Source organism: Aspergillus foveolatus, assembly GCF_047715535.1.
Source record: "Aspergillus foveolatus strain CBS 279.81 unplaced genomic scaffold BDW70scaffold_32, whole genome shotgun sequence".
Taxonomy (NCBI): Eukaryota; Fungi; Ascomycota; class Eurotiomycetes; order Eurotiales; family Aspergillaceae; genus Aspergillus; species Aspergillus foveolatus.
In genome coordinates, this window is record NW_027396096.1 from 231069 (window position 1) to 252759 (window position 21691).

At 51.6% G+C, this 21691-nt stretch overlaps 7 protein-coding genes across 7 annotated transcripts; 3 read left to right on the top strand and 4 right to left on the bottom strand.

Annotated features, from left to right (window-relative positions):
* The first annotated feature begins 832 nt into the window (after positions 1-832).
* BDW70DRAFT_71786 (PAPA-1-like domain-containing protein) lies at positions 833-2513 on the top strand. The gene is made up of 3 exons (XM_073744659.1): positions 833-1966; positions 2017-2123; positions 2180-2513. The coding sequence occupies exons 1-3, from the start codon at positions 1165-1167 to the stop codon at positions 2429-2431; spliced, it is 1161 nt and encodes a 386-aa protein (XP_073594984.1). The 5' UTR covers positions 833-1164; the 3' UTR covers positions 2432-2513.
* Positions 2473-2949, bottom strand: BDW70DRAFT_71790 (uncharacterized protein). Its single transcript, XM_073744660.1, has 2 exons — positions 2607-2949; positions 2473-2548 (listed from the first exon to the last, which is right to left on the bottom strand). The coding sequence occupies exons 1-2, from the start codon at positions 2812-2814 to the stop codon at positions 2514-2516; spliced, it is 243 nt and encodes an 80-aa protein (XP_073594985.1). The 5' UTR covers positions 2815-2949; the 3' UTR covers positions 2473-2513.
* Positions 2950-2952: 3 nt separating this feature from the next.
* BDW70DRAFT_161009 (uncharacterized protein) lies at positions 2953-3307 on the bottom strand (the record flags this gene model as incomplete). Its single annotated transcript, XM_073740928.1, has 3 exons — positions 2953-3058; positions 3112-3184; positions 3253-3307. 3 exons carry the CDS (start codon positions 3305-3307, stop codon positions 2953-2955), a joined length of 234 nt encoding a protein of 77 aa, XP_073594986.1.
* Positions 3308-3638: 331 nt separating this feature from the next.
* Positions 3639-10589, top strand: BDW70DRAFT_169029 (uncharacterized protein; the record flags this gene model as incomplete). Its single annotated transcript, XM_073742597.1, has 3 exons — positions 3639-6123; positions 6187-6666; positions 6700-10589. The coding sequence occupies 3 exons, from the start codon at positions 3639-3641 to the stop codon at positions 10587-10589; spliced, it is 6855 nt and encodes a 2284-aa protein (XP_073594987.1).
* Positions 10590-11210: 621 nt separating this feature from the next.
* On the bottom strand, positions 11211-13198 carry BDW70DRAFT_138435 (DUF4050 domain-containing protein). Its single transcript, XM_073737218.1, has one exon. It carries the CDS (start codon positions 12815-12817, stop codon positions 11462-11464), a length of 1356 nt encoding a protein of 451 aa, XP_073594988.1. The 5' UTR covers positions 12818-13198; the 3' UTR covers positions 11211-11461.
* Positions 13193-16445, bottom strand: BDW70DRAFT_138437 (ATP-binding protein). The gene has a single exon (XM_073737219.1). It carries the CDS (start codon positions 16271-16273, stop codon positions 13403-13405), a length of 2871 nt encoding a protein of 956 aa, XP_073594989.1. The 5' UTR covers positions 16274-16445; the 3' UTR covers positions 13193-13402.
* Positions 16446-18052: 1607 nt separating this feature from the next.
* Positions 18053-21192, top strand: BDW70DRAFT_71891 (LIM domain-binding protein). The gene is made up of 5 exons (XM_073744662.1): positions 18053-18582; positions 18693-19681; positions 19748-20035; positions 20099-20359; positions 20419-21192. Exons 1-5 carry the CDS (start codon positions 18285-18287, stop codon positions 20944-20946), a joined length of 2364 nt encoding a protein of 787 aa, XP_073594990.1. The 5' UTR covers positions 18053-18284; the 3' UTR covers positions 20947-21192.
* Positions 21193-21691: the final 499 nt, after the last annotated feature.

Here is a 21691-nt window from a genome sequence, read left to right on the forward strand (position 1 = left end):
GAAATTATCTAAAAAAAGCTTGTGGTGTGCTGGCCTCTTTTCTTATTCAAAGGGTTATGGTGCGTGTACTGCATTGGGATAGATGTAAGAAGGGCAGCATAGTGTACATGAACTCAATTTTTGACAAGAAAAGCAGGGCGTGACTCGGGCTAATGTGGACGAGCTACCATCGCGCAACGGAGTATCAGTATTAGCACTAGATCAGAACAGCCGATCGTGGAGACTGACAGTACACCGCCTGGCAGAACGCGGACTTAGTTAATAGATCGCCATCTGACAAAGATTAAAGTACATCTTAAAAGTAGTCGGCCCAGCCTCTTTAATCGAAAGAAGATTTTTTACTCTTGTATTGATCACTGGTGGCACGGAGCCCCTCGAGTCACACTGCTTCCCCCAAATTAGACCGGAAACTCTGCCCAGACACCTCTTGGCCGGTCAGCCGATCAGAACAGCGCTTGCAAGTTGCTGGCCAAGGTCTCTCTTCTGCGTGAGTACTTGAGTCTCCCTGCCGTATCATTTTTATCGCAATGGACACCGTGAAAATCTGCCCAACTTCAAAACCTGTGGATGAATTCTTTGTCCTCAATATCACCCGTCCTTTCCTCTCCGGTCCCGTCCAACGGTCGAGGCCCCCGATTTACCCGGCCCTGGTCAACCCAATCGCACCATCCTGGTGACTGCAACGCTTGAGCTGTCCGTCTCTCACCATCTGGTGTTGCGACTGGCCTAGAATGCTCTCATTGGCTCCATCGTCGATGTTCGTTTCAAGCGTTCAAGCGGCGCATGAACGACGCGATAGATAGGGGTTGATGCACTGTGGCTTCCCGGATTGCATCTTCTGCTTCCCCCCCAATGAAGTGGACTGGCCTGTGGATGCCTTGGTCGATCTTAAAGTGCATGCGTACTTGCTACTCATTTCACCCATGACACTGCGCGGGTTGTCGTTAATAGCGGCAATATAATTCGAGTTCTATTCTCTGCCACCGAACTCCCCATCCTCACTCTTTCTTCCCGATTCAACACTTTGCTTCCCAGACCCCTCCACACGTTCTTTGTTTGTTCCTCTAAACATCGTTTGTTGGACTGGCCAATCCACACCGCGACCTTTTCTTGACCGTTGCCTTTTCTGTCATTTCGAGCGACGCAAATTATCCATTGTCTACCATGTCCCTGCGACGTTCACTTCGTGCCCGCATTGGGCGGGATGATCCTTCAGCGATAGAAACTAATATGAGTACCAGGTCAACTCGTCAATCCCGTTCTACCCAGCTGCTGCCATCTGTGACAGTGGTACGGGCTCCATCAGAGTCTCCCGAGGGCAGTCGGAAATCCATTCATCTTACAGTCAGGATGCCATCTAGCAAGCTTCGGGAAGCGACTAGTGGCAGCTCGCGAAGCGCAGCGGCGAGGCGCTCGCATAATGTTTTTACTGATAACCCTATTGTCACTGGCCCGCGCACGAGCAGGTCAAAGAAGAAGCTCGTGGAGATAAACACCAGCGACGAAGAAGAAGAAGAGCAAGACTTAGATGACCAGGAAGAAGACGAAGTTGATGATGAAGATGCGCCTGGAGAAGATGATGAAGATGAGGATGCAGACGCAGATGGCGATGTGGATATGGATGACGCTCCACCTCAGCCGCCAGCATCAAGAAGACACGCCAAGGCTGCTGTAACATCTGCGCCTAGAGGGAAGCCAGTAAAGAGTGTTGAGGAAAAAGAGATGGAACTTGATGAAGAAGACGATGAAGAGGATGAGGAGGAGCTATCAGAACCCGATTCGAATGCGGATGGCGAAGCCGATGACCAAGAAGAAGGAGTGACGCTCAACATGGATGAAACCGGCGAGCAGGATGAGGACGAAGAAGACGAGGAGCTCGACAGCGACGGTGAAATGCCGGATATGAGCAAATTGACCAAACGACAAAGAGGTTCCTTGGGCAATGACTTCCTGCAACTCCCAATGGGTTAGTTTAGGCTATCACATCATAAGACTGCGATGGCTGACCTGGTACAGAACCGCAAATCAAGAAACACCTGACTGCGGAAGAACGAGCAATGCGCCGTGCCGAAATGGCTCGTCGCCGGAAAAATCTCAGCGAGAAGCGAAACGAAGAGGAGAAGGCACGAACTATAAGCCCTCAGGTCTTTACTATCTCAACAATGCTAACATGACATAGATGGATACAATCAACAGACTTTTACGTAAACAGGCGCCAAAGCGACGTGGTCGAATCCCTGCTGCTGAAGCGGCCGAAAACGCCGCTGCGGATCAGGAAGCAGCGGCGGAAACGGATTTCGTGGACCCGACCATGGTGCGATGGATTAGTGGCCGTGAAGGCAGCCGTGTCGCGGTGCCGGAGGAGTGGATTGGGACGCCCCCAGGGCGTATCTTTGGAGGAACCCCAAGGAAACTCGTTGAGGAAATATGAGTACACGATTGACGGACGGCGCCTTAACCATAGGCGCACTCGGGATTCGGCGTATCGGTTTTGGCATGCGTAGCAGGAAAGGTTATCCGCTCATTTGCACTTGGAAGAGGAGTTCAGCTGGGAACCGGTCATCACGATACTATTCAGGGCTTGCATGTCCCAGATTATATAATACATTGTCTTATGTGCATGAAATAGTCTACATTCGCTCGCCCGGTTTTACCGTTGTACGCTATGCGTGGGTGACTCCGCGCTAAGAGCAACCTTAGCCTGCCTATAGTGTTAGCAACTTGTATAACACGATGAAGTATCGTAAGTGTGCCAACGGATAGACTTAGAGTGTCTACCCAAGTTATCAGGAGACCTGAATGCCCCAGAAGCATTATCGTAGAGCCAGAGCTAGAGCCAGTACCCGAAGGGATTGACCTGACCCGGTTCTAGAACCCAGACAGTCCATAGTCATTACCACTCAAAGATTTCCAAGCGTCGTCGGGCCATATTAACGGTAGAATACTGACACCTTATTTTCCAGTATTACTTTCTGTTGGCGTAGGCGTAGATGTTAAGGTAGAGACGGTCTGTTGCGACTGCTGCTCTGATTGTTGCGCTGCGGGGAGACTCTGGCTTCTATCACTCGTCTTTATCAGTAAGGCGCATTCGCTTCCGGGCCGCCAACATACCCAGGCGGAGACCTTGCTATAGTTCCCTTATTGCTCTGGAGTTCCCTCAATGCGGGCTGGAAAGTGTAGTACCCTGCACGGAGATAGATGTCAGTTCGGAACATTGAGCTGTTCGGTTCGATGATTTTAAAGGAATCGTACCTGTTCCGACGCCCATTACGACGGCCAAAACGACGGGGATAAAATTCCGACTCATGATGAAGTAGTTGTGTTGCTGAGGAAGTGAAGGAAGATTGTCGAGCTGGGCCTCTGGCTAAGGTAGCCTAAGGCGGGCGGGAACTGGCCCGGAAGTTCGCCAAATGAGCGCCAATTTAATGTCCGTCGCGTCTTCCGCATAATTTCGGTTCCGACGCGTCTAGACAAACCAACCATCCATCCCATCAACATCGTTCACGTACAACAAAGACGTCAGGCTGCCATTTACCATATTTGGCCAGCACACTTCCCCGATTGTCGGGTTCTATTTAAGAGGCGGTTTCCGAAGAATGGAACTCTAGAGACATGGGCCAGCGCGTCCGAGGATGCAAATGGAGTCGTGGCGGGAACGAGGGTTTGTGCCGGATTCGGACGAGGAAGATGGGTTCGATAGCCAGGAGATGGGGTTGATGCTGGATACAACTACTAAGAGTGGCAACAATGTCTCTGTCGTTGTTAGCGCTCTGCGGAATGAGGAGGTCGCTGAACCGACTCGAGACGATCATCATAATGGGAGCGATGGGGTAAACAGCCAACAACGGGACGATGCAGATATTCGTGGTGGTAATACTGGTGCTGGGAAGGATGATCGCGACGGTGCTGATATTATCGTGGAGACAGTTGCGCCTGTCGACGAGGATATGGATTTTCCTTTGCTTTTACCGGACAGACGATTGCGGACGCCAGGTGACGATGACGAAGAAGCTGAACCGGATTTGGGAATAAGTGCGGCAGAAGAGGTTAGGTCTATTGAAAGGAAGAAGTCTGTTAGCACTCGGTCTTCTAATGGCTCATCCACAATTGGCGGAAATGGCTCGTCGACGCCACGACCTAAACAACAGCATGATTTTTGGGATATCCCGAGCTCTTCTCCCGATCTGTTGCAAAGGGACTATCATCCCTGGCGCAAACAGACCTCGTATGCGACCGCAGTTACGCCTCCGCCCAAAGCCAAGGTGCCCAGCCAGCCCCGTTCGCAAAACAAGAACGCGCAGAGGGCGCTGGAAAGCTCTCCTTTGTCCTCACCGTTGTCATCCCCTCGCTCCTCCATCTTAGGAGAGATGGAAGAGCAGCAGCAGCAGCGGCGTGAAGCGTTGGACCAGACTATTGAAGATCTTTTACCCCCTCTCGATATACCTGAAGATATATTACAACAGTTGGATCAGCCGGAAAGAAGGTCGCTCCGACAACGCAATCCCATTCAACTACACCCTTATCTTCTTGAAGATGCAAAATACAAAAGCCTTATGAAAGCCAGGGGCCTAAAGCCTGTACGCCTTCCTCAGCAGAGTTTACAACCAGCTCGCGCTGCAGACGATGAGAGTCAGGGACAAGACTTTGGCGATGATGCAGGCTCAACTTCGGACTCGCAAACGACGGGGCTTCAGTACATCCTGTCGTCTCCTCTAGACACTCGACTGCGACCGAAAGAAGACACAGTTAAGAGCGGCGATAGGCGGATTGATCGACAGCCGAAACACTCTGCGCGCAGCACCGGGCAGCGCTCGCCGAAAAGACGCAGGGTGGTAGGACCTGGAGATGAGCGCCAACGCCAAAGATATCTCTCAGCGCCTCGGCCAGCTCCGCCGCAGGTAGTGGTTGATAACGTATCATCCTCGAACCCTGATGCTTCCTCGATCTTCGACATCGGCAGCCCCTTGTGCTCGGACAGTGTCTCCTCCCCACCCATGCAGAAGGATACAGGGGCTCAGTTTCCGCTTAGATTCTCGCCTCCCGTCGCTACGCCTCGGACAGGAACAAGGAAAAGGGCTCATGACAATTTTGAACCCATTCTCTTAGACGATGATGAAAGCGGACTTGACCAACAATCAGATATTGCAGGGACTATTAGGTCAGTATCCCCAAGCAGCAGTTCGGGTTCTGATCTGAATGATGAGGAGGCCATTGTCCGAAGATTTCAGAAGAAGATCAAAGGCGTCCTCCCGGCTTCATGGTTGCGACTGGACCAGCAGAAGCAGAAAGGGGTTTCAGGTGCTACACAACGCAATAATGATAGAATGGCTAGGCTGGAGACAGAAGCTACTAAAGGCATCGCGAGAAAGATAACGAAGAAAGCCCACTCGTCGGCCCCGTCTAGCGCGAGGGAGCATCTCCTGTCTTTAAGGCAGCTCGCTGAAGAGAATAACGAGGAGAGTAGCGATATTTCTGATAACGCCGAGGACATAGATGACCCGCAACAGAACATAGCTAGATGGTTTGGGTTCGAAGATTCATCACTTGATCAAGAGCTCTGGCCTGATGGAGACATACCTGAAGATAACCAAATCGACTATATGTTTCCGACAGCACCTCGCAACACTCTTCTCTCCAAGAGCCGAAAGCGTGCCAAAAAGCGCAGAGGACAGGAGGGAGACGAAGTTCGCACCGGTGGTCAATCAAAGAAGCCACGCTTAGAACGGCAAGCGAGGCTCACGGATCCTATGTACAGAGGACAAAGGAAAAAAAGGTCGTCTCAAAAGCCCCCCAGACTGGGGATCTTGGATGCTCCCGATGTCGCATCAGTGCCTCGAAATAAACAGCCTCAATTTTTGAGAATTGCCGCGAGAAAAGCACGTTACCGCGAGGATCGGGGGAGATGTAGCCCGTCCCGCAAGGTGATTAGGCTGAATTCTAGACTGGATACAGAAGATGCCAATGCCTCGTTGCGCGAATGGCGTCTAGGGCGCATGCAGCAAACCACCTTGCCCCTAGTACCGAGTCAGACTCATCGAAGACAGCCCCTGCGGGGTCTGTCTGCAAATGCAAGACAGATCTTCAACGGCCTAAGCGCGAAGAGGGCGAAGGAGCGTGATCGGGGTGAGACTCGACAAGCGACTCTGATGAGGCACGGTATAGCTGCGAAAGAGATTTCACCAACAGTGAATGCTCTCTCGAATGGTGTCCAGCACGCAACCCCGACAAGGTACGACAATGCTACCGAGGAGAATGTCCTGGCAGTAAATGCTCCTTCGAACATTGCAACAAGCACTCGTGGGACTGTAATGAAACCTGCACAGCAACGGCGAGGCAATGCCTGGATTATCCAACGAAACCTCGCGGTAACTTCACTGAGCAGAATTAGCCCACGTCCTGTTGTGCCGGAATTTGACAGCCATGACAGCATGGCAAGGCAACGCTCGTCATTGCAGAGGTCACTTGCCATGTTGGCCCGTGATGAAAGGCTGCCTCTGAACCGGTTTCTTTCTACTAGCGAGAGACAGCAAGGTCATTCTATTCTTCGAGGCGTTCCTCCAACTACTATTGAGATTGACAAGCAAGTTCACGCTCCTAAATCAGCTGGTGCTCCACGGCCTCGTCAATTGAGGAAGCGACAACCGAAACGCATCGACCTTACGACAAGTATCGAAGACTTTTTCTCTCCAAATCTCAAAGCTACAGAACTCCCCACCGAAAGCACGGCACAGCTTCCTCAAGGCAGGGGAGCTGGGCAACTGAGGCACTTCAGAACAGCATACTCTGTTGATTTTGATGTTAATCCCCTACACTCGGGAATTTTCTTTCACGAGTCCACATTCATTGGTAGCGGAGAGTTCTCTCGCTCCCTTAATATCACCAGACGTGATCTTGACAAGAACACCAGTTCCTCCCATTTCCAACTTGGTGATCGTTTTATGCGATGGGACGCCTGGGATGACTCGGTCTCTTCCCAGCTCGGTTTGGTGTTTGACAAAATTCTCGAATCCGCGGAAACCGCGAAGACGGATGGAGGTCTTGGAGATATTTCGCGAAACATGCCTGATTCTGCATACGCTGCATACAGAGCCGTGATTAGGTACGCGTCCGAAGCGCTATCATTCATTGACCCCATTGATAGAGCCGGGTTCGTGACAAGAGCAAACAGCCTAATTGCAAAACTCTTGGAATTTTTAGCAGACACAATTGCTGCCACCGGGTGTAATGCAGAGCAGTTTGTGAAGGTCGCATCGTACAACGTCGTGTTCGCAAACCAAGTTTGCCAGGTTGCTAGCCATAGTCTTGTGAACCAGACTATTAAGCATGAGACAATCAATCTAGCAAAGTCGGCCTCGAGACAAGTTATCACTCTTATATCGAATCAAGCGGGGCAAGAATGCCTTCGGAAGTTCCTCGCCGCGAGTAAGCAGAGAAAATTACAAGAGGAGGGAATAAAGGATGATCATCCGATTGTTGAAGCCTATGTCATTGTTCGGCACGTTCTATGCAGCGCTGACAGATTCAGAGGCTGCCTGGAAGACTTTGTGGCAGAGGCATGCCCAGAGGTAGATGCTAAAAGCACTGAGAAGGATATTGGCATCCTGGAAAGTGGATGGCAACAGGTTCTTACAACCCTCCCCCTACAAGAGATCGATGTTCATGGGATTTCTCGCATTGGCTCCCGTTTCCAGGGTGGTCACGACAACTGGACCGTTGTAAAGCGGCTTTTGCGTCCGGTTCTCGAGAGCGATGAGGCGGATTTAGAGTCTCGCCCTATTTCTTACTATAGCTACTGCCGAGTCCTGTTTCAAAGGTGCTTTATTCTCATCAATGGCTGGGGTTGGCGCGATTGCAAACCAATTCTCGACACCCTCTACGACTTTTTTGCTAAACGGACTTTGTACGATTTGAAGTTAGAAGAGAGCTACAAATCGCCTGCCTTCCTTGATGAACTTGACGGTAATCCTTCATTCCAGATTCTGCCAGGTGACTCGTGCTTCCATATCTTGCTGAAGATACTTGCGAGCGGGTTGCGTTTCCTCACAAAAGCCTATGATAAGAAGAGGATCCGGAATTATACTTGGCGATTGCTACCGAACCATGGCCGGGATTATCCCAAAGAACAGCCCATCCACCAAGCTGACTTGAATGCTTTGAGAAATCATCATGATCTCCTTTGCGTCTTGTACTCGTCTGTTCCTGATGGGTGCCGTCCTCGGCTGGGAACAATCAAAGACCTAGTCCACCCTGCCACCTCCCACCGCGAAACCTGCAAAATCAGTTTGCGGACATGGACGCGGCTCGCTAGATTTAAGTTGTCCACAAAAGAGGATATATCTGGACTAGAGCCCTTCGCCGAGTGGCATGGCTACTTTGTTACCGAGTTCCTGAAGCAGCACAGCCTAGCCCGAAAAGAAATTGAGGCACAGATTGACGGCGGAAATAATTTCTCGCAACAGCTGATTGACAGGACAGTTGCTCAGAACCAGCGGCAGATTGAATCCCTACTGAAGACGGCTCTACAGGGGCTTCAGAGTGCGATCAAATCCGCACCTTCCTTGGAGCATGCTCAGAAGATTGTGTCTCAGACGCCTATCAAGTTAATATTAGACCTTTTCGATAGCCGCACGACTCGGTTAAATGCAACTGTATTGGAGGGACTCCAGGTTATTGTCATGTACCTTCAGAAATGCGGCTCGCTGACAGGCTCGTCGACCACGAACTCGGCGAACACTTTGATCTCAGCTGATGAGGACAGTCAAGATTATGGAGATTGGACTGATATCGAAGCTGTCTACGGTTACGAATCTCCGCCGATTACCCCAGGGGTAGAGCATGTGGAACAGGTATTCCATCCTGCGGTATCACGTCTGGTTTCGAACTGCTTTGGCGACGATCGTTGTCCTGATGATGCTGTCCTTATGGGAGTCGTCGACTGCTGGTCGTCTATGGCACACGCCCTTGTGAAGCACAAATTGCGGCGCTGGGACAGCTATTTAAGCCCGTACGAAGCTGACTCTTGGCTGGCCCTTCGCTGGACACCGCAGACCAGGAAATTTACTCCCCAGTTTCTGGCGAAGTGTATTGAGAAGGACAGCGAGATCTTATCGGAATGTAAGGCTCAGATCCTTGGAATGTGGCTGTCAAGTTTGGTTGAAAGAGTATCAATGCTCAAGTTTCAACACCGCTTCACCGAGGCAATCCTGAATTGGAATACAGAGGATCCTTTGCTGAGGAACCTCCCATTCTCGCAAAACCCGAAGGAAGAACGATACTCAATAACACTTTCGGATCTAAGTCAGCGCCGCCTGTCACTCATCTCATGTGTTTTGTCTAACATGCGCGTTCATGTCCAAAACCTTGACGATATGAAATCTGCTGACCTCTCAACCACGCGGCAGGATTACAGAGAAGTTATCCAGAAGATGATGTCGTCCATGAAATCGAATTACCAGGAGCTGGGCAATGGCGAGGCGGAGGCCAAAGGAGCCTACGTAAAGTTCGTCCAGAGAATTGTCGGCTTCTTGCAGCAGCATACAAGGGATATCTGCCCTATCGACCCATTCTTCACAGACACTGCTACATTCCCTCTGCCATCCAAGGATCCGTTATACATTGTTGCCCGTCTGCGAAGCTACGAACCCAAGCTCTCGTCCGCCAAAGTTGCGAAAACACTCGTTATCTTCATTCAAAGTGTTTCAGAACGAGCCGCCCTTGATGCCGAGCAAACGTACTTCGTCGACCAGCTGTGTGAGTCTATGAAAAATACCTACGAAACTGGGAAACTGAAACAACCCACCTTGCGAGCAACCCTTCTGCAAGGTGTCTTCCCTGCGTACCTTGCTACGACCTTCACCAACGGTGCTGCATGGATCCTTAGCCGGCCAATCATTGAGACTATTACTCGAGTATTCCAAGAGCTGCTTTTCAGTATCGACACCACAGACTCAGCCTGTGTCTCATCAGTCATCGACATCTTCTGTGCAATCTTCGAGTCGGCATATAGGGCTCTCCACCGCATAATAATAGACGCTAACATGCTCACTCAGCCCGAGGTGCTGATCACCACTACTGCTTTTCTCGAGATGATAACATCTTCCCTCCCGGTGGTCGACTATATAGACCGTCTGGTCGCAGACACGAGCACAACGAGCCACCTGTTAGCGCAGATCCGCGCTTTTCAGAAACTCTCCATATTCATAATCGCCTGTCTCCAACCTCGATCGCAACAATCTCCAGAACCACACATCAGCCTCACCCCTACTCTGGAAGTCTTGCACCCTATTACCAGCGACCTCGCCGTCTCTGCAACCAGAGAGCTTCAGACCTACATTAACGAAAGCTGGTCCCGCCACCAGGGCAAGTACTACTTCACGAGGCGTGGAGCGCACGCGCCGCAAGAAGTGACTATTGACGCATCGATATCCGCGAAGCTAGACAGTCTTCCCGAGAAGGAGGTGAGTGACGCTGCAACGGCGCTTTTATGTGCGCTGGATAGTTTGGATCTGTTTGGAGAGAGCAAAGATGTGGGTGGTCACCTGCAAACTAATCTTTCCTGGGAATGGAAGGAAGAAGTACTTGTTGTTTAATGGGAGTCTGTTCTCTACCTGACTAGTTATATAACGACGTGAACGAGCACCAAATAGATGTTAAATATCAACGACATCAATCTCTTCTTTGCAATTACAGTTAAGCTATCTCACATCCATTCTGACATCTCATTCTATACTTCCCTCTGCAAGTATGCTCGAGGAACTATCTTGATTCCCCTAGAGTTTCATAGGCCCTAGGATGCTGCCACGAGTAAGTTATGTCATATCCCCATATCCAGAAAGTGGAGCTCTGGTAAGCAATAGCGCCCCTTAAGTAGGTATCAAACCAATACGGCAGGTACGACTCACCGGGCTGCACGTGTCTTGGTCGCTCCTTCTATCCTCAGCCGCGAAGCGTAGTCTGGAAGGTGCAAGTAATTCCCGGGCTTGTGTCCCGGTTCAGCTTACTGCAAAAGTATATATCTAGGGGCATGACGACACCTATGGAACTGGCAGTTAGTCGTGAAAAGCATCAAGGTCCTATTGGTTTACATGTCATGCTGTACCTAGTGTCGAGTATTCTTGAAGAATCAGGTCTATACTTGATCCACCAGAAAGCCATTTTCGTTTGCTTCGCTCCACGTTTCTTTGTGAAAGGTAGATGTAAACATGGAACGGGAAGAAGTTTGTGGTAATATTTTTTGTGACGTTGAGTAGATAAACCTTAATAAATAGTTTTGCAGTGGTTTTCCCTACACCAACCAAACATTGGAATATAAGATAGAGTGAGTGTGGTCCCCGCTTGCTTCTTAGAAACGCTGAAGGTAGGGGAACCAGAAAGAAGAAGAGATAGATAAATAAATGGCCCTGATACCGATGTAGCTTACAGTCGCGGACAACAAAATGTAATGCAGTACCCGGCCATGCTTTTATTTGTCTCCTTGCTCAACATTCGCACCCACCGACGAGCCCTCAGCAGCCCCCACGCCGGCTCCTGCAGGATCCTCCTGATGTGAAATATTCTGGCTCGAAGAGCCACGCCTATGAAACGGATGGTGTTGAAACCCCGAGAAATGCAAGACCTTGCGAACTGTGCTCGCAATTCCCGACTTGCGCTTCGATTCGGGCGAACTCGGCCTGTCCTTGTCACCCGATGCTGATGCAGGAATCGCGGGCGTATCCGGGTGCTTAGTAGCCGAGGCGTTACTTGGCCGAACGATGGCGTCGTTCGCAAGAACTAGGTTCTGAGGCTTTGGAGGCCACTGTCCGTCCGCTTTCCAGCCCTGAACCATGGCCTTAGTCATGTCGGCGAGGTTAATGGGAACTGTGGGCGTGAGGCCCTGGATGACGACCTTGGAGTAGATGGAAGGGTACATTGCTGGTGTGATGGAGGCGCGTATCGGATTTGAAGTTGCAATCATGGAGGGGACGACAGGGATGAGAGGGTCGTAGAAATGGTCTTCCGTTGAGGGGGTCGAGGACGTCGTAGTAGTGGTTGAAGGGGGTTCTGCGGTGGGAACGGCGGTAGCGGAGGAGAGAGGCTGTGGAAGGACTGGGATTTCCGGAATAGCATCGGTAGTGACCTCAAGTTTTCCTGCGTTGTCGTTAGGAATTGGTGGTTGAATGTCGCTGCTCTGATCTTGAGCTTGTTGAGCTTGCAACGGTGTGGTTTGATTGTCTGCGATGTTCAGAGCCTCTGTCCTCGATGCGAGATTCGACGACTCCCCAGTAGCCGGGCCCGTAGCCGGTATAGCAAACGGACGAGATGTTGTAGATGCCGGGATGCTCTGGGCGTCTGTATCCGACGCCGTAGCGGCGTTACCACCCTTAACCCCAGACTCCGCGTCGTTCGTGGACATTGACTGGTGTTTCTGCTCCCACATCCTAACCTGCTCTCTGGACAAGGCTCCCGACCATGCATCCCGTCTCTCCAACCACGTACGCAATCCTTCATTCCAGCTCATCTCCTCCTCCATCTGCCTGCGCCGTTTGCGCCGTCGCTGTTGTGACCCCGCAGACCGGGGTGAAGAAGCATCAAAAGCGTCGCCTAAGTCCACGCGCTCCGGACTGCCGACGGGCGAAAACTGCGGCTCGAGTTCCGATCCTGAGCTGTCGTATTCGCGGAGTCGCCATTCCAGTACTTCCGTGGGCTCTGGGTTCGCAGGGTACTTTGGCGGCGGGGCACCGGGCTTTGCAGAAAACTCGAAAGACCAGTCATTCTGGACTACGTCGCGGACGTAGCGCTTTGCTTCACGGATCGCCTCATCCCGGGATTCGGACGACATGATGAGGGAGCTTGATGACTCGAGAAAGGAAAGTGAGGAAGTGAAAGGCGGCGGCGAAAGACGAAGGCGAGGGAAGAGGATGTGAGGGGGTGATCGCGTGAGGAGAACAAGGCGGGACGATGGGTGAGGTACGTCCAAAAGACCGAGCTAGCTGTCGATCCAAGCTGCGCTTTACATATCAAGCTGATGGTAGTTGGCAATGGCAATGGTCATTTTTTTTATTCGACGAGAAAAGTTCATGATGCACAGAAGACGGTTCCCAAGCGGAAAGCGGCGGTCGAGATGAGTTGTCGAGTAGGCCGGAAACCTCTGCCTGGACGAAACATGTCGAGGGCTGCGGGTCTGCGAATGCCGCCACTACAGGTGACCAAGCAATCTGAATGGTATATACTCTTTTTAGTCTAACTGTTGATTCTGTTGGTACAAGCCGCCGTATCGCTAATACATGTAGAAAGAGATAGTAGTTAGTGGTGGTACAAATGGCATCGCATGATCGGAACCATCCCTTCCCGAAAGCCCTGTCAAAACACACTGTCGAACCAAAACACCGTCCAAGTCTCATTCTAGGGTATCTAATTGTTGCATTCAGGTCCGCACGCGGGCAGCATCTGGTATAGCCTGGTCACTGACATGCGTTGTGAATCCCCACCCGGGGCTCTTCTTGCGCCGACCTTTGCGGTCTCCAAACTGCTCATCAAACTTCCGGATTGCCGAAAGGGAAGACATGTCTTCGCTAATGGACGCGCTGATCTCTTCCATGCCCCGAGTGAAATGCGCCCATGTCAGCGTTCGCCTTGCAGGGTACTGATAGGGGTTTTCGCCTGTATGCTGTTGTGCCAAAGCGTTCTCTTCTCGTACGCAGGCCAAGGCGGCTGCCACGCAGAGATTCTTCAGATCAGAACCAGAGTATAACGGGGTGCGACGTGCCAATTCGGCAAGGTCGACAGAGGCATCCAGTGCTTCATCTTTGAGATGGATTTTCAGGATTGCCAAACGGTCTTGCTCTGTAGGAAGGTCCACCAGCAGCCGTCTAGGAAGACGACGGAGAACTGCATCATCTAGGTCGAACGGCCTATTTGTGGCGACCATGATGAAGGTTGAAAGGTCGTTCATTCCATCCCATTCTCGCAAGAATTGATTGATCAGTTCCCGATGGGATGTGCGGCTGCTGGCTCCAGTACGAGAACAGAAGATAGCGTCGGCCTCATCTATGAAAACGACACACGGATTGAGCTTTTTGGCTAGTGTGAAAATGGCCTTGACGTTCTTCTCCCCTTCACCCACATACATATCATATACCTCGGATCCACTGACCTCGAGCACAGTGGCACCACTTTCGCGAGCCACGGCCTTTGCGAGTAGAGTTTTACCAGTGCCCGGCGGTCCGTAAAGAAGCAGACCCGGTATCTTGTCCGTAGCTAGCACACCGTAGGTGAAAGCTTCAGGACGGATAAGGGACAGGGAAGTGAGTGTTTTGAGTGCGTCAATCGTCTCGGGCGGTACATGTACATCAGCAAAAGTAGTGCGAATGCTTTTTGCATCAACCACGCCATTCAGCAACTTCTTCTCATGCGAATTGCAAGTTTTACGCAGCGACGAGATCAGCCGCTCACGGTTATTTTCGGTTTCGGAAGACCTTGCTTTGGGCGTTCGTTCTTGCAGCCACTCGTCCCTTACTCGTTCCGTCCTTCGTAACAGTTCGAGCCCGCGATGAATGTGTTCGAAACCGAAGGCTTCATTGGCGTGGAGACTTCCAAGAGCAAGTGTCGCTGCCCAATGCACTTGGTTATACGACCAGTATCGCTCATCAAGACCCGAATCCTTTAAAGAAGAAGGATCTAGTGGCCAAGAAGAACTCTGAAAGACTTCATCCTTCACTGCCGAGGGTTGATCCTCAAGCCGTGTTCGGAGCATGCTTTGGATGTGTCGGATGTTGACTTCAAGTGTCCGTTTTTTCCGATCTTCCGCAAATGTCTTTTCCCGTATGTCTGTGCTCATGGCCGGCGTGACGACGACCACTTGAGAGAACTGGTCGTCAAATGCATTTTGAAGTAACCTGGAGGAATCCGAGTCTGGAGGGACGTCTTGAGCTGCGGTCCCAATAAATAAAACCCGGTGCCCGTCCTTTCGCCGGTCCTGGATTACTTGCTGTAGTAAATTCAGAAATCTGGAGCCCTCACGCGAACTCTGTATCTCAGCGTAGTCCTGAACCTGGACGATGATATCACCCCTTTGTTCTGGTTTAGGTTCGACAAAGTCATTAGATTCGTCTTGGTCGGTCGCGGTTGGAGTGAGCGCCTGTCCTGAAGGTTCGCCAGGAGAGATGAGTTTATGCAGAAGCTGAAGCCGCCTCTCCTCGACTCGATCGTAAGACGGTTGAGATGATGCGGTGCCTACAGAACCATCTGACGGGCTGATTGCCGCAACCAGCGACTTGAGACCGAATAGGTTGGGAAGAGGGATATCCCCCGGTTCGCGGGCGCTCTCAATCGTTATGAATTTTGGGCTGCCCATGCCACCAGGGCGTAAGTTCCTTGGAACCATCGCGTCGGTTTCGCCTTCATCTTCCTCATTCATCCCATCGCCAGACTCTCGCCACGAGTTCGAAGCGGATGGCCGAAACACTTCATAGCCCAGGAGTCGGATAGGCGATGTTCTACCAGTGTCTGTTAAGTCCTGCTCAACGCAGAGTTGGGCGATATCTTGAGCATTGAGCGTCACCAAATCTGCACTGAGCTCCCCGGCAAGGCGCTTTATCACTGCGTCTAGAAACAAAATCCCATCAGGGCCAGGATAATGAAGAACAAGGTGTGATTTGCGCGCAGATGGCTCGGTTGCGTATTTTGCTGGTGGGAGTCGTAAACCGGCCCTTGCGGAGGCGCACAGCTCCTCCCACAACGCGTCGGTCAAGGCGTAGCGGTGTTCAAGGGGAGGCTGCCCAGTGGCTGCAGGCGGCTCCTCCCCATTGCCTCCGGAAGACAGTCCAGCCGCAGAAGATTTATCATCTTGTACAACGGCGCGGATTCTCACCGGTTGTTGCGTCTCTGCTGCCCAACTCTGGCTGAGCACCGTATTCCGCTCGCGGAACCAGTCAGGGATCGTGACAGTTGGGGCCACTGGTTCCTTGGAGCGCTTCCTACTTCTGAGCGCCCTTCGAATGGGAGACCCGTAGGGACCCGGATCCTTTGCGCTTTGCCGGTCTACTGGTTCAATCGAGGCGTCGGCATGAGTTGGATTGAAGGTGCCATTGAGCGCTGGCGTTTCGCTGTGGGCATTCTCGGGAACCGAGTCTCGGGAATTATTAGGATCAGACGGCGTCGAGGACCGCCATGTCTGCGAAAGATGGAAGCGACGCAACGGAGACGTGACAGCTGCAGGAAATCGACGGTGCGCGACGAAACGACAGGGTCGTGCGAGAGACCAAAGGAGCCGGCCCTGTTGCATTGACGAGTACATCCGGGGCAAGTGATGCCGCCGGAATCAGAGAATAGTGAGGCTGCTGATGCTGCACGGAACAAACGTCTGCATCAGATGTCAGTTGAGCTATTGAGGACGGAACTTTTATCTAAAAGCCCATGGAAGCCCAGTTTGTTCTTTGTCAGCAATCACGTGATTTTTAATCAGTATACAGTGTACATAGCCTTTCCTGGAGTCTCTTTGAGACTCAAATTCAATGTCCAATATTATCAATAAATGTTTTGACAGGATGCGGGACTTGACATGACGTGATGCGACCTTAGGCTAATGAAGGAAATTCCTCACAATACGTTCGTTTGCTGGGGAAAGCATTTGTAGTATGCAAAGCATCTATCTGGTAGTGACACTCAGTCGCCAGCGCCCGTGATCCAAGCAGCTCCTCAGCAATTCTACAGCGACTCTACATCGACTCGGTAAATAATGCGAACATATATTCATTCAAAGATGTAGTATTGACGCAGATATCTGATTATAGTCCATGCACACCAGCTACAGTGTGAGAAGCTTCAACCCACCTTTTGAGACAAAGCCGTGTCAGCAATACAACCGCGTCGTCGAAGAACGTTCTGTGTTTCTGTCTTTTGATGTCGTTAGCCACTGGACACGGAAGACGTTTGGCGAACGAAATATAGAGTGAATAATCTCTCAGACAAAATATACTGGCAAGTAGCAGACCAACCGGGAAAAGGAAGGTCCGAACTGTCTCGTCATGGGCGAATTGGATAATGAAAGAAGAAGAGATGGTGTTGTCATCCTCGAGAGACCAAGACATGAAAAACAAGAGGAATTGGGACTCACCCTACTAGGTAGTTGATGACCTGATCTGGCTAAGATGTATGGTATGATCGCATTGCATCACACGCCATGTCGAAAAATGCAGCCGTTGGTGACTGGCTTACGGGAAGGCTCTAGTTACATGGTTCGAGATATATGCAATGTTCCCGGTCAATCATGAGACTTTTTGCAGAGAGAAAAATTGAATGGGAAGATGGAAGAAAAAAGTCTCGAGATAAATACTGGTGGGGGGAAAAGATGAAAAGGACTGACCGCCGGCCAGTGGTTTTCCCGAAATAAGCGCTAGTCCGTCTCAGGAGTAGCGGAACTCGGCGATCAAATATTCCGGCCAGCAAAGCGCCTCTCAGGAAGAAATTCAGAGGCAGGACCAGGAGGTGGTGGCAGATAACCGTCAGGAACTGTCAGGAAATTCCTGGAAGATATATCTGAGATCTGGTGCTCGACGCAGTAGCGAGCTGCTTGAAGGTGAGTGCTGCAATTTGTGGTTGTTGGAGGTTGGAAGACAGAAGATCTGTCGGCGCCTTCGACCTCACCATTTTCCCTCTCGCTCTGCCTTTTCTCCCTCTTCCCTCCCCCTTGGAAAGCCACCGCATTCCCTCCACCACGCCCTTTTGCTTTCCCCTCTTTTTGAGCGCGATATTGGGTTCTGTCAGCTGTGTGGCGCTTTTCTGGTTGTTCGTGTCCATCCCGACTGCCTGTTCAAACCCACTCCGTTCGTTATTAAGCCTCATATTGAACTGGCGATCGCGACAGTCGGCCGCCCGTCTTTGGTCCCTAAAGCCCCTCCACTTCGTTCATCCTCCTCCACTCGATCTTCCCAATTCTCGCACCCGCCGCTTCTCTGCATCGCGTCTCCCCTAATTCTGATCCAGCAGGTGACGATTAAATTGTCGACACCGGCGATATCTTTCAGGCCGATCCATGCCTTAGATTTGGTGTGGTCCCGGCAGGCTCAATCGTCCGCCAACTGCGCTTTTAGGCTTTAGCCTCCGCTCCGACACTAAAAGCGGCCCTGTTGTGTCTCCACGTCAAGCGCGCCTTTTCGAGTCGTCCGCCCGCCTAAACCTCCGTTGCTGTATTTTCGACACTTTGTATTCTTTATTTTCTACTTCAGTCCTGTCCCCCATTCACTCCTTGTTTTATATTTCTTCTCAGGCTGTGGGGTCCCCGTTCTCGGTGACTTCGTAGCCCGGCGATGATGATGGCGCAGCCATTCGCTGCCCATCCAGGCATGGCCGGCCACCCGGGTCTTCCTCCGGGTCACGCATTGGCTCCTGGTCAACATCCCAATGCTCATCCAGGTGCCATGATGCAGCAAGTACACCCTGGCGTGTCTGGACCTGGCCCGCAGGTTTCCCAAGGCGGTCCGATGATGGGACAGATGCCTCCAGGAGCGGGAACGACTGGTCCAGGAGGGCCCGTACAGGCTCACGCTCTCTCCCACCTCGGGCCGCAGCCACACTTATTTCAACAGCCACCATACGCGCAGAATTGTACGTCGTTCCTTTAAAATGCCATTAACCTGGTTGAAGGACTTTCCTAGTTGGCACACTCCCCTGAGTTGCTTTTGGTCATGGTCTCGGGCTGACACATCACTTAATAGTCGGCGGGAATCCGCAGCTCCTTCAGCAGCACCAACAAAACATGATCAGACAGCGCATGATGTTTCAGCAACAAGCACAACAAGCGCAGCAAGGCCAACCCCAACATCAGCAGCCACAGCAACCACAGCCGCAGCACGGCGGTCTCTCTGTGTCTCTCCCGAATGGAACGCAAGCCTTAAGCGCAGCGCACATGGTCGCCATGCAGAATCCGGCGATGCGACCGGCGAATATGCAGCAAATGCAGCAGCTACAGCAGATGTCGCACGGACAACCCCAGAATATCCAGCAACAACAGCAGCTCTTCGTAATGCAGCAAGCTGCACAGGCCCAGGCCCAGGCCCAAGCTCAGGCCCAGGCTCAGGCTCAAGCCCAAGCTCAAGCTCAAGCTCAAGCTCAAGCCCAAGCCCAAGCCCAAGCCCAAGCCCAGCAAGCTCAACAAGCGCAACAAGTTCAGCAGCAGAATGCTGTTCAACAGGGCCAACACACCCCGCAACAGCGGCCGGCGCCCCAACCTCAAAATGTGCACGATGCGCAAAGTGCCACTCCGCAACCTCAGCCAGGCCCGCCACCGCATCAAGGGAGTGCAACTCCCCAGCCAAACCCTCCTCAAGTCTCGTCCTCTCAGCCGCCACAGCAGCAACCAGTAGTCACCCAACAATCGCAGCCCACACCGAATCTCGCCCCCCAGCAACTTCCCCAGGTTCAGCAGCCCGGCCAGCAGCCGCATCCGCAACAACCCCAACAACAAGCCCAATCACAGCAGCCGCAGCAGCAACCGCAAGCACAGTCGCAAGCACAACCTCAACAAGGCCAACCGCACCCGGGCCAGCAGCAAGGCCAGCAACCCCACCCAATGGCGGCAGAAGCGTTGAAAGCCCAACAACAACATCAACAAAATGCTGCAATGTTGATGCAGCAGCGAATGGCCATGAGGGGACAATCGGTTCTAGTCCTAGGTAATTTCGCCGAACAACTGAGCAGCTTTACGGTATGTCCGTTTTGTTATTTCTAACACTCAATGATCGTTAATAGATTGAAACTAACCTGGGCATAGAGCCGCGGAGAAGCGGCCGATTTGGCGTACTGGTCAAGCTTTGTTGACAGATTCTATTCACCCACTGGGGTTCTCCGTCAGGGCGTGTACAATAACCAAGCTGGTGCTAAGCAGTTCGAGATTGCAACACCAGCGCTTGCGCGGTATTATTTGACACAGTTTGCTAGTGGGATTCGACAGATTCAGATGCTTATTGAAGGGCCTCGGGAAAAGGATCTTCCTAACGGAGGTCATCTTGTCGAGTGTCCTAAAGCTTTCTTCATCTACTGGTTCACAAACGATGCACAGGTGAGTTGCTGATCCTTTTCCTTTCCAATGTAAACCAATTGTCCGTGCTAAAGCCTTTACTAGCTTTTCACTACCGGCACCTTGAAGGCGCAGTTTGACTTTCAGAACAAAATTGAAGTTCTCGATATCGTTGTTATGAATCATACGGAGTATCTTCCCCGAAGCCAGTTACAGGCTTTGGAGCTTGATCAGAAACAAAGCCCTAAGCTCACTAAGAACGGCAAGCGAGCCTCGCAGAAGCAGCCTCAGCAGCCCGCATTCACGTTGCCCGAGTCTATGGTGACTTCTAACGGGGTCCCTTATCCCGTATTGCAATTTTTAGAGGTATGTTGCGCTGCTTCGCTGCCATGAAAAGATTGGTTCTAACGTTTGTGAGTATATAGGTGGCCGAGACAATATCTCAAATGCAGCTTCTGTTCCAATACTCGCACCAAAATCCGAACTTAACCCCATCTGAATCGTTGCGGAGTCTCGTTAGCAACATGCAAGCTAGCCAGAACGCGAACCCGGTTTTCATGCAGGGTAACATGAACCCTGCGATGCAGCCGGGACCGAACGCGCGAGCACCTAGCATGGGCGGGCCGAATCAATTCGCTTCCCCGGGGATGGCCCATCTCAATCTACCCGTTGGTGCGCAAGGCTCGCCCCATCTCCCGGGGTCAGCCCATCCAAGCCCTGGTCAGAGCAATCTCTCGGGACCTCCAGCAATGGGCCCACAAGGCCAAATGCCACAGCAAGTTGGTAGCGCTAGCGCAAGCCCTAATGTGAGCAACAAGCGTCGACGGGCTAGTACCGTCAAAATGGAGGGTGAGGAGGCCGGCGGTGAGGTTAACGGCGCCGCTTCCGGGGGTGCCAAAGTCAAAGCTAGCCCTCGGGTAGGAGGCAAGAGGCAGAAAGGGACTGCCGCCTGACCTTTGCAGAGAACTAATTATTTATTTCCGTTTTTATATCAGTCTAAAGAGGTTGGGAATGGCGTATGTTCGGTTACATTGTCGCTAATTGCTTTGAGTTGCATGGGAAATCTTCCTGTTGCTTTATTTCATTGAACATATCGGATGGTGGTCTTTCGCTTATTTGGTGTCCCTGTTGAACGAAGCAATGGTCGGTACCGGCTGTTCATACCGTCCTCTGACGGTATTGACTGGGTTAGGCTTATGGGATCACTGGACGTGAAGTCCTTGCGTTTCACAACCGAAATCCGCTTGCGTTGGGGTCAGTGCCTCAGCTCTTTGTACTCTATTCCCATGATCATCCTTGCATCTGGCCTCGTTGCTTCTTTGGTCTACTGTTTTCTCGGAGTTGACATTCCGTGACCTTTGCCTCTCTATCTGATGGAGGTTGATACCTTGTCGTTGAGCCTGATTCCCGATAAGCGTTACAGATGTTGCGTCTAATGCTGGTTGATGTTATTTGCTCATTGTTTTTTGCTCTTGATCTACTCTACAGTGATACTCATGATCTTCATGGCGATTTGCTTAGGCGTTAGTTGGGATTTACTTCACCTGGAATTCATCCACGCCGTGTTAGGAACCATCTTAGGAATGATTCCTCTTTTTGTGCATCGCGTTTTGCCGTATTCTTCATGACTGCTGAATAGGGAGCTCAAGTATGGAAAGTTGAGCTCCCATGCCACATTTCAGATGATGGGTAGGCCAC

What these genes read in the sequence shown, in the direction of transcription:
- BDW70DRAFT_71786 (XM_073744659.1), top strand. Translation starts at nt 1,165, where the DNA reads ATGTCCCTGCGACGTTCACTTCGTGCCCGCATTGGGCGGGATGATCCT. An exon ending in CTTCCTGCAACTCCCAATGG is followed by an intron (nt 1,967 to 2,016) that starts GTTAGTTTAGGC and finishes GACCTGGTACAG; the next exon opens with AACCGCAAATCAAGAAACAC. An exon ending in AGCGAAACGAAGAGGAGAAG is followed by an intron (nt 2,124 to 2,179) that starts GCACGAACTATA and finishes AACATGACATAG; the next exon opens with ATGGATACAATCAACAGACT.
- BDW70DRAFT_71790 (XM_073744660.1), bottom strand. Translation starts at nt 2,814, where the DNA reads ATGCTTCTGGGGCATTCAGGTCTCCTGATAACTTGGGTAGACACTCTA. An exon ending in TTTCATGCACATAAGACAAT is followed by an intron (nt 2,549 to 2,606) that starts GTATTATATAAT and finishes ACCGGTTCCCAG; the next exon opens with CTGAACTCCTCTTCCAAGTG.
- BDW70DRAFT_138435 (XM_073737218.1), bottom strand. Translation starts at nt 12,817, where the DNA reads ATGTCGTCCGAATCCCGGGATGAGGCGATCCGTGAAGCAAAGCGCTAC.
- BDW70DRAFT_138437 (XM_073737219.1), bottom strand. Translation starts at nt 16,273, where the DNA reads ATGTACTCGTCAATGCAACAGGGCCGGCTCCTTTGGTCTCTCGCACGA.
- BDW70DRAFT_71891 (XM_073744662.1), top strand. Translation starts at nt 18,285, where the DNA reads ATGATGATGGCGCAGCCATTCGCTGCCCATCCAGGCATGGCCGGCCAC. An exon ending in GCCACCATACGCGCAGAATT is followed by an intron (nt 18,583 to 18,692) that starts GTACGTCGTTCC and finishes ATCACTTAATAG; the next exon opens with TCGGCGGGAATCCGCAGCTC. An exon ending in AACAACTGAGCAGCTTTACG is followed by an intron (nt 19,682 to 19,747) that starts GTATGTCCGTTT and finishes ACCTGGGCATAG; the next exon opens with AGCCGCGGAGAAGCGGCCGA.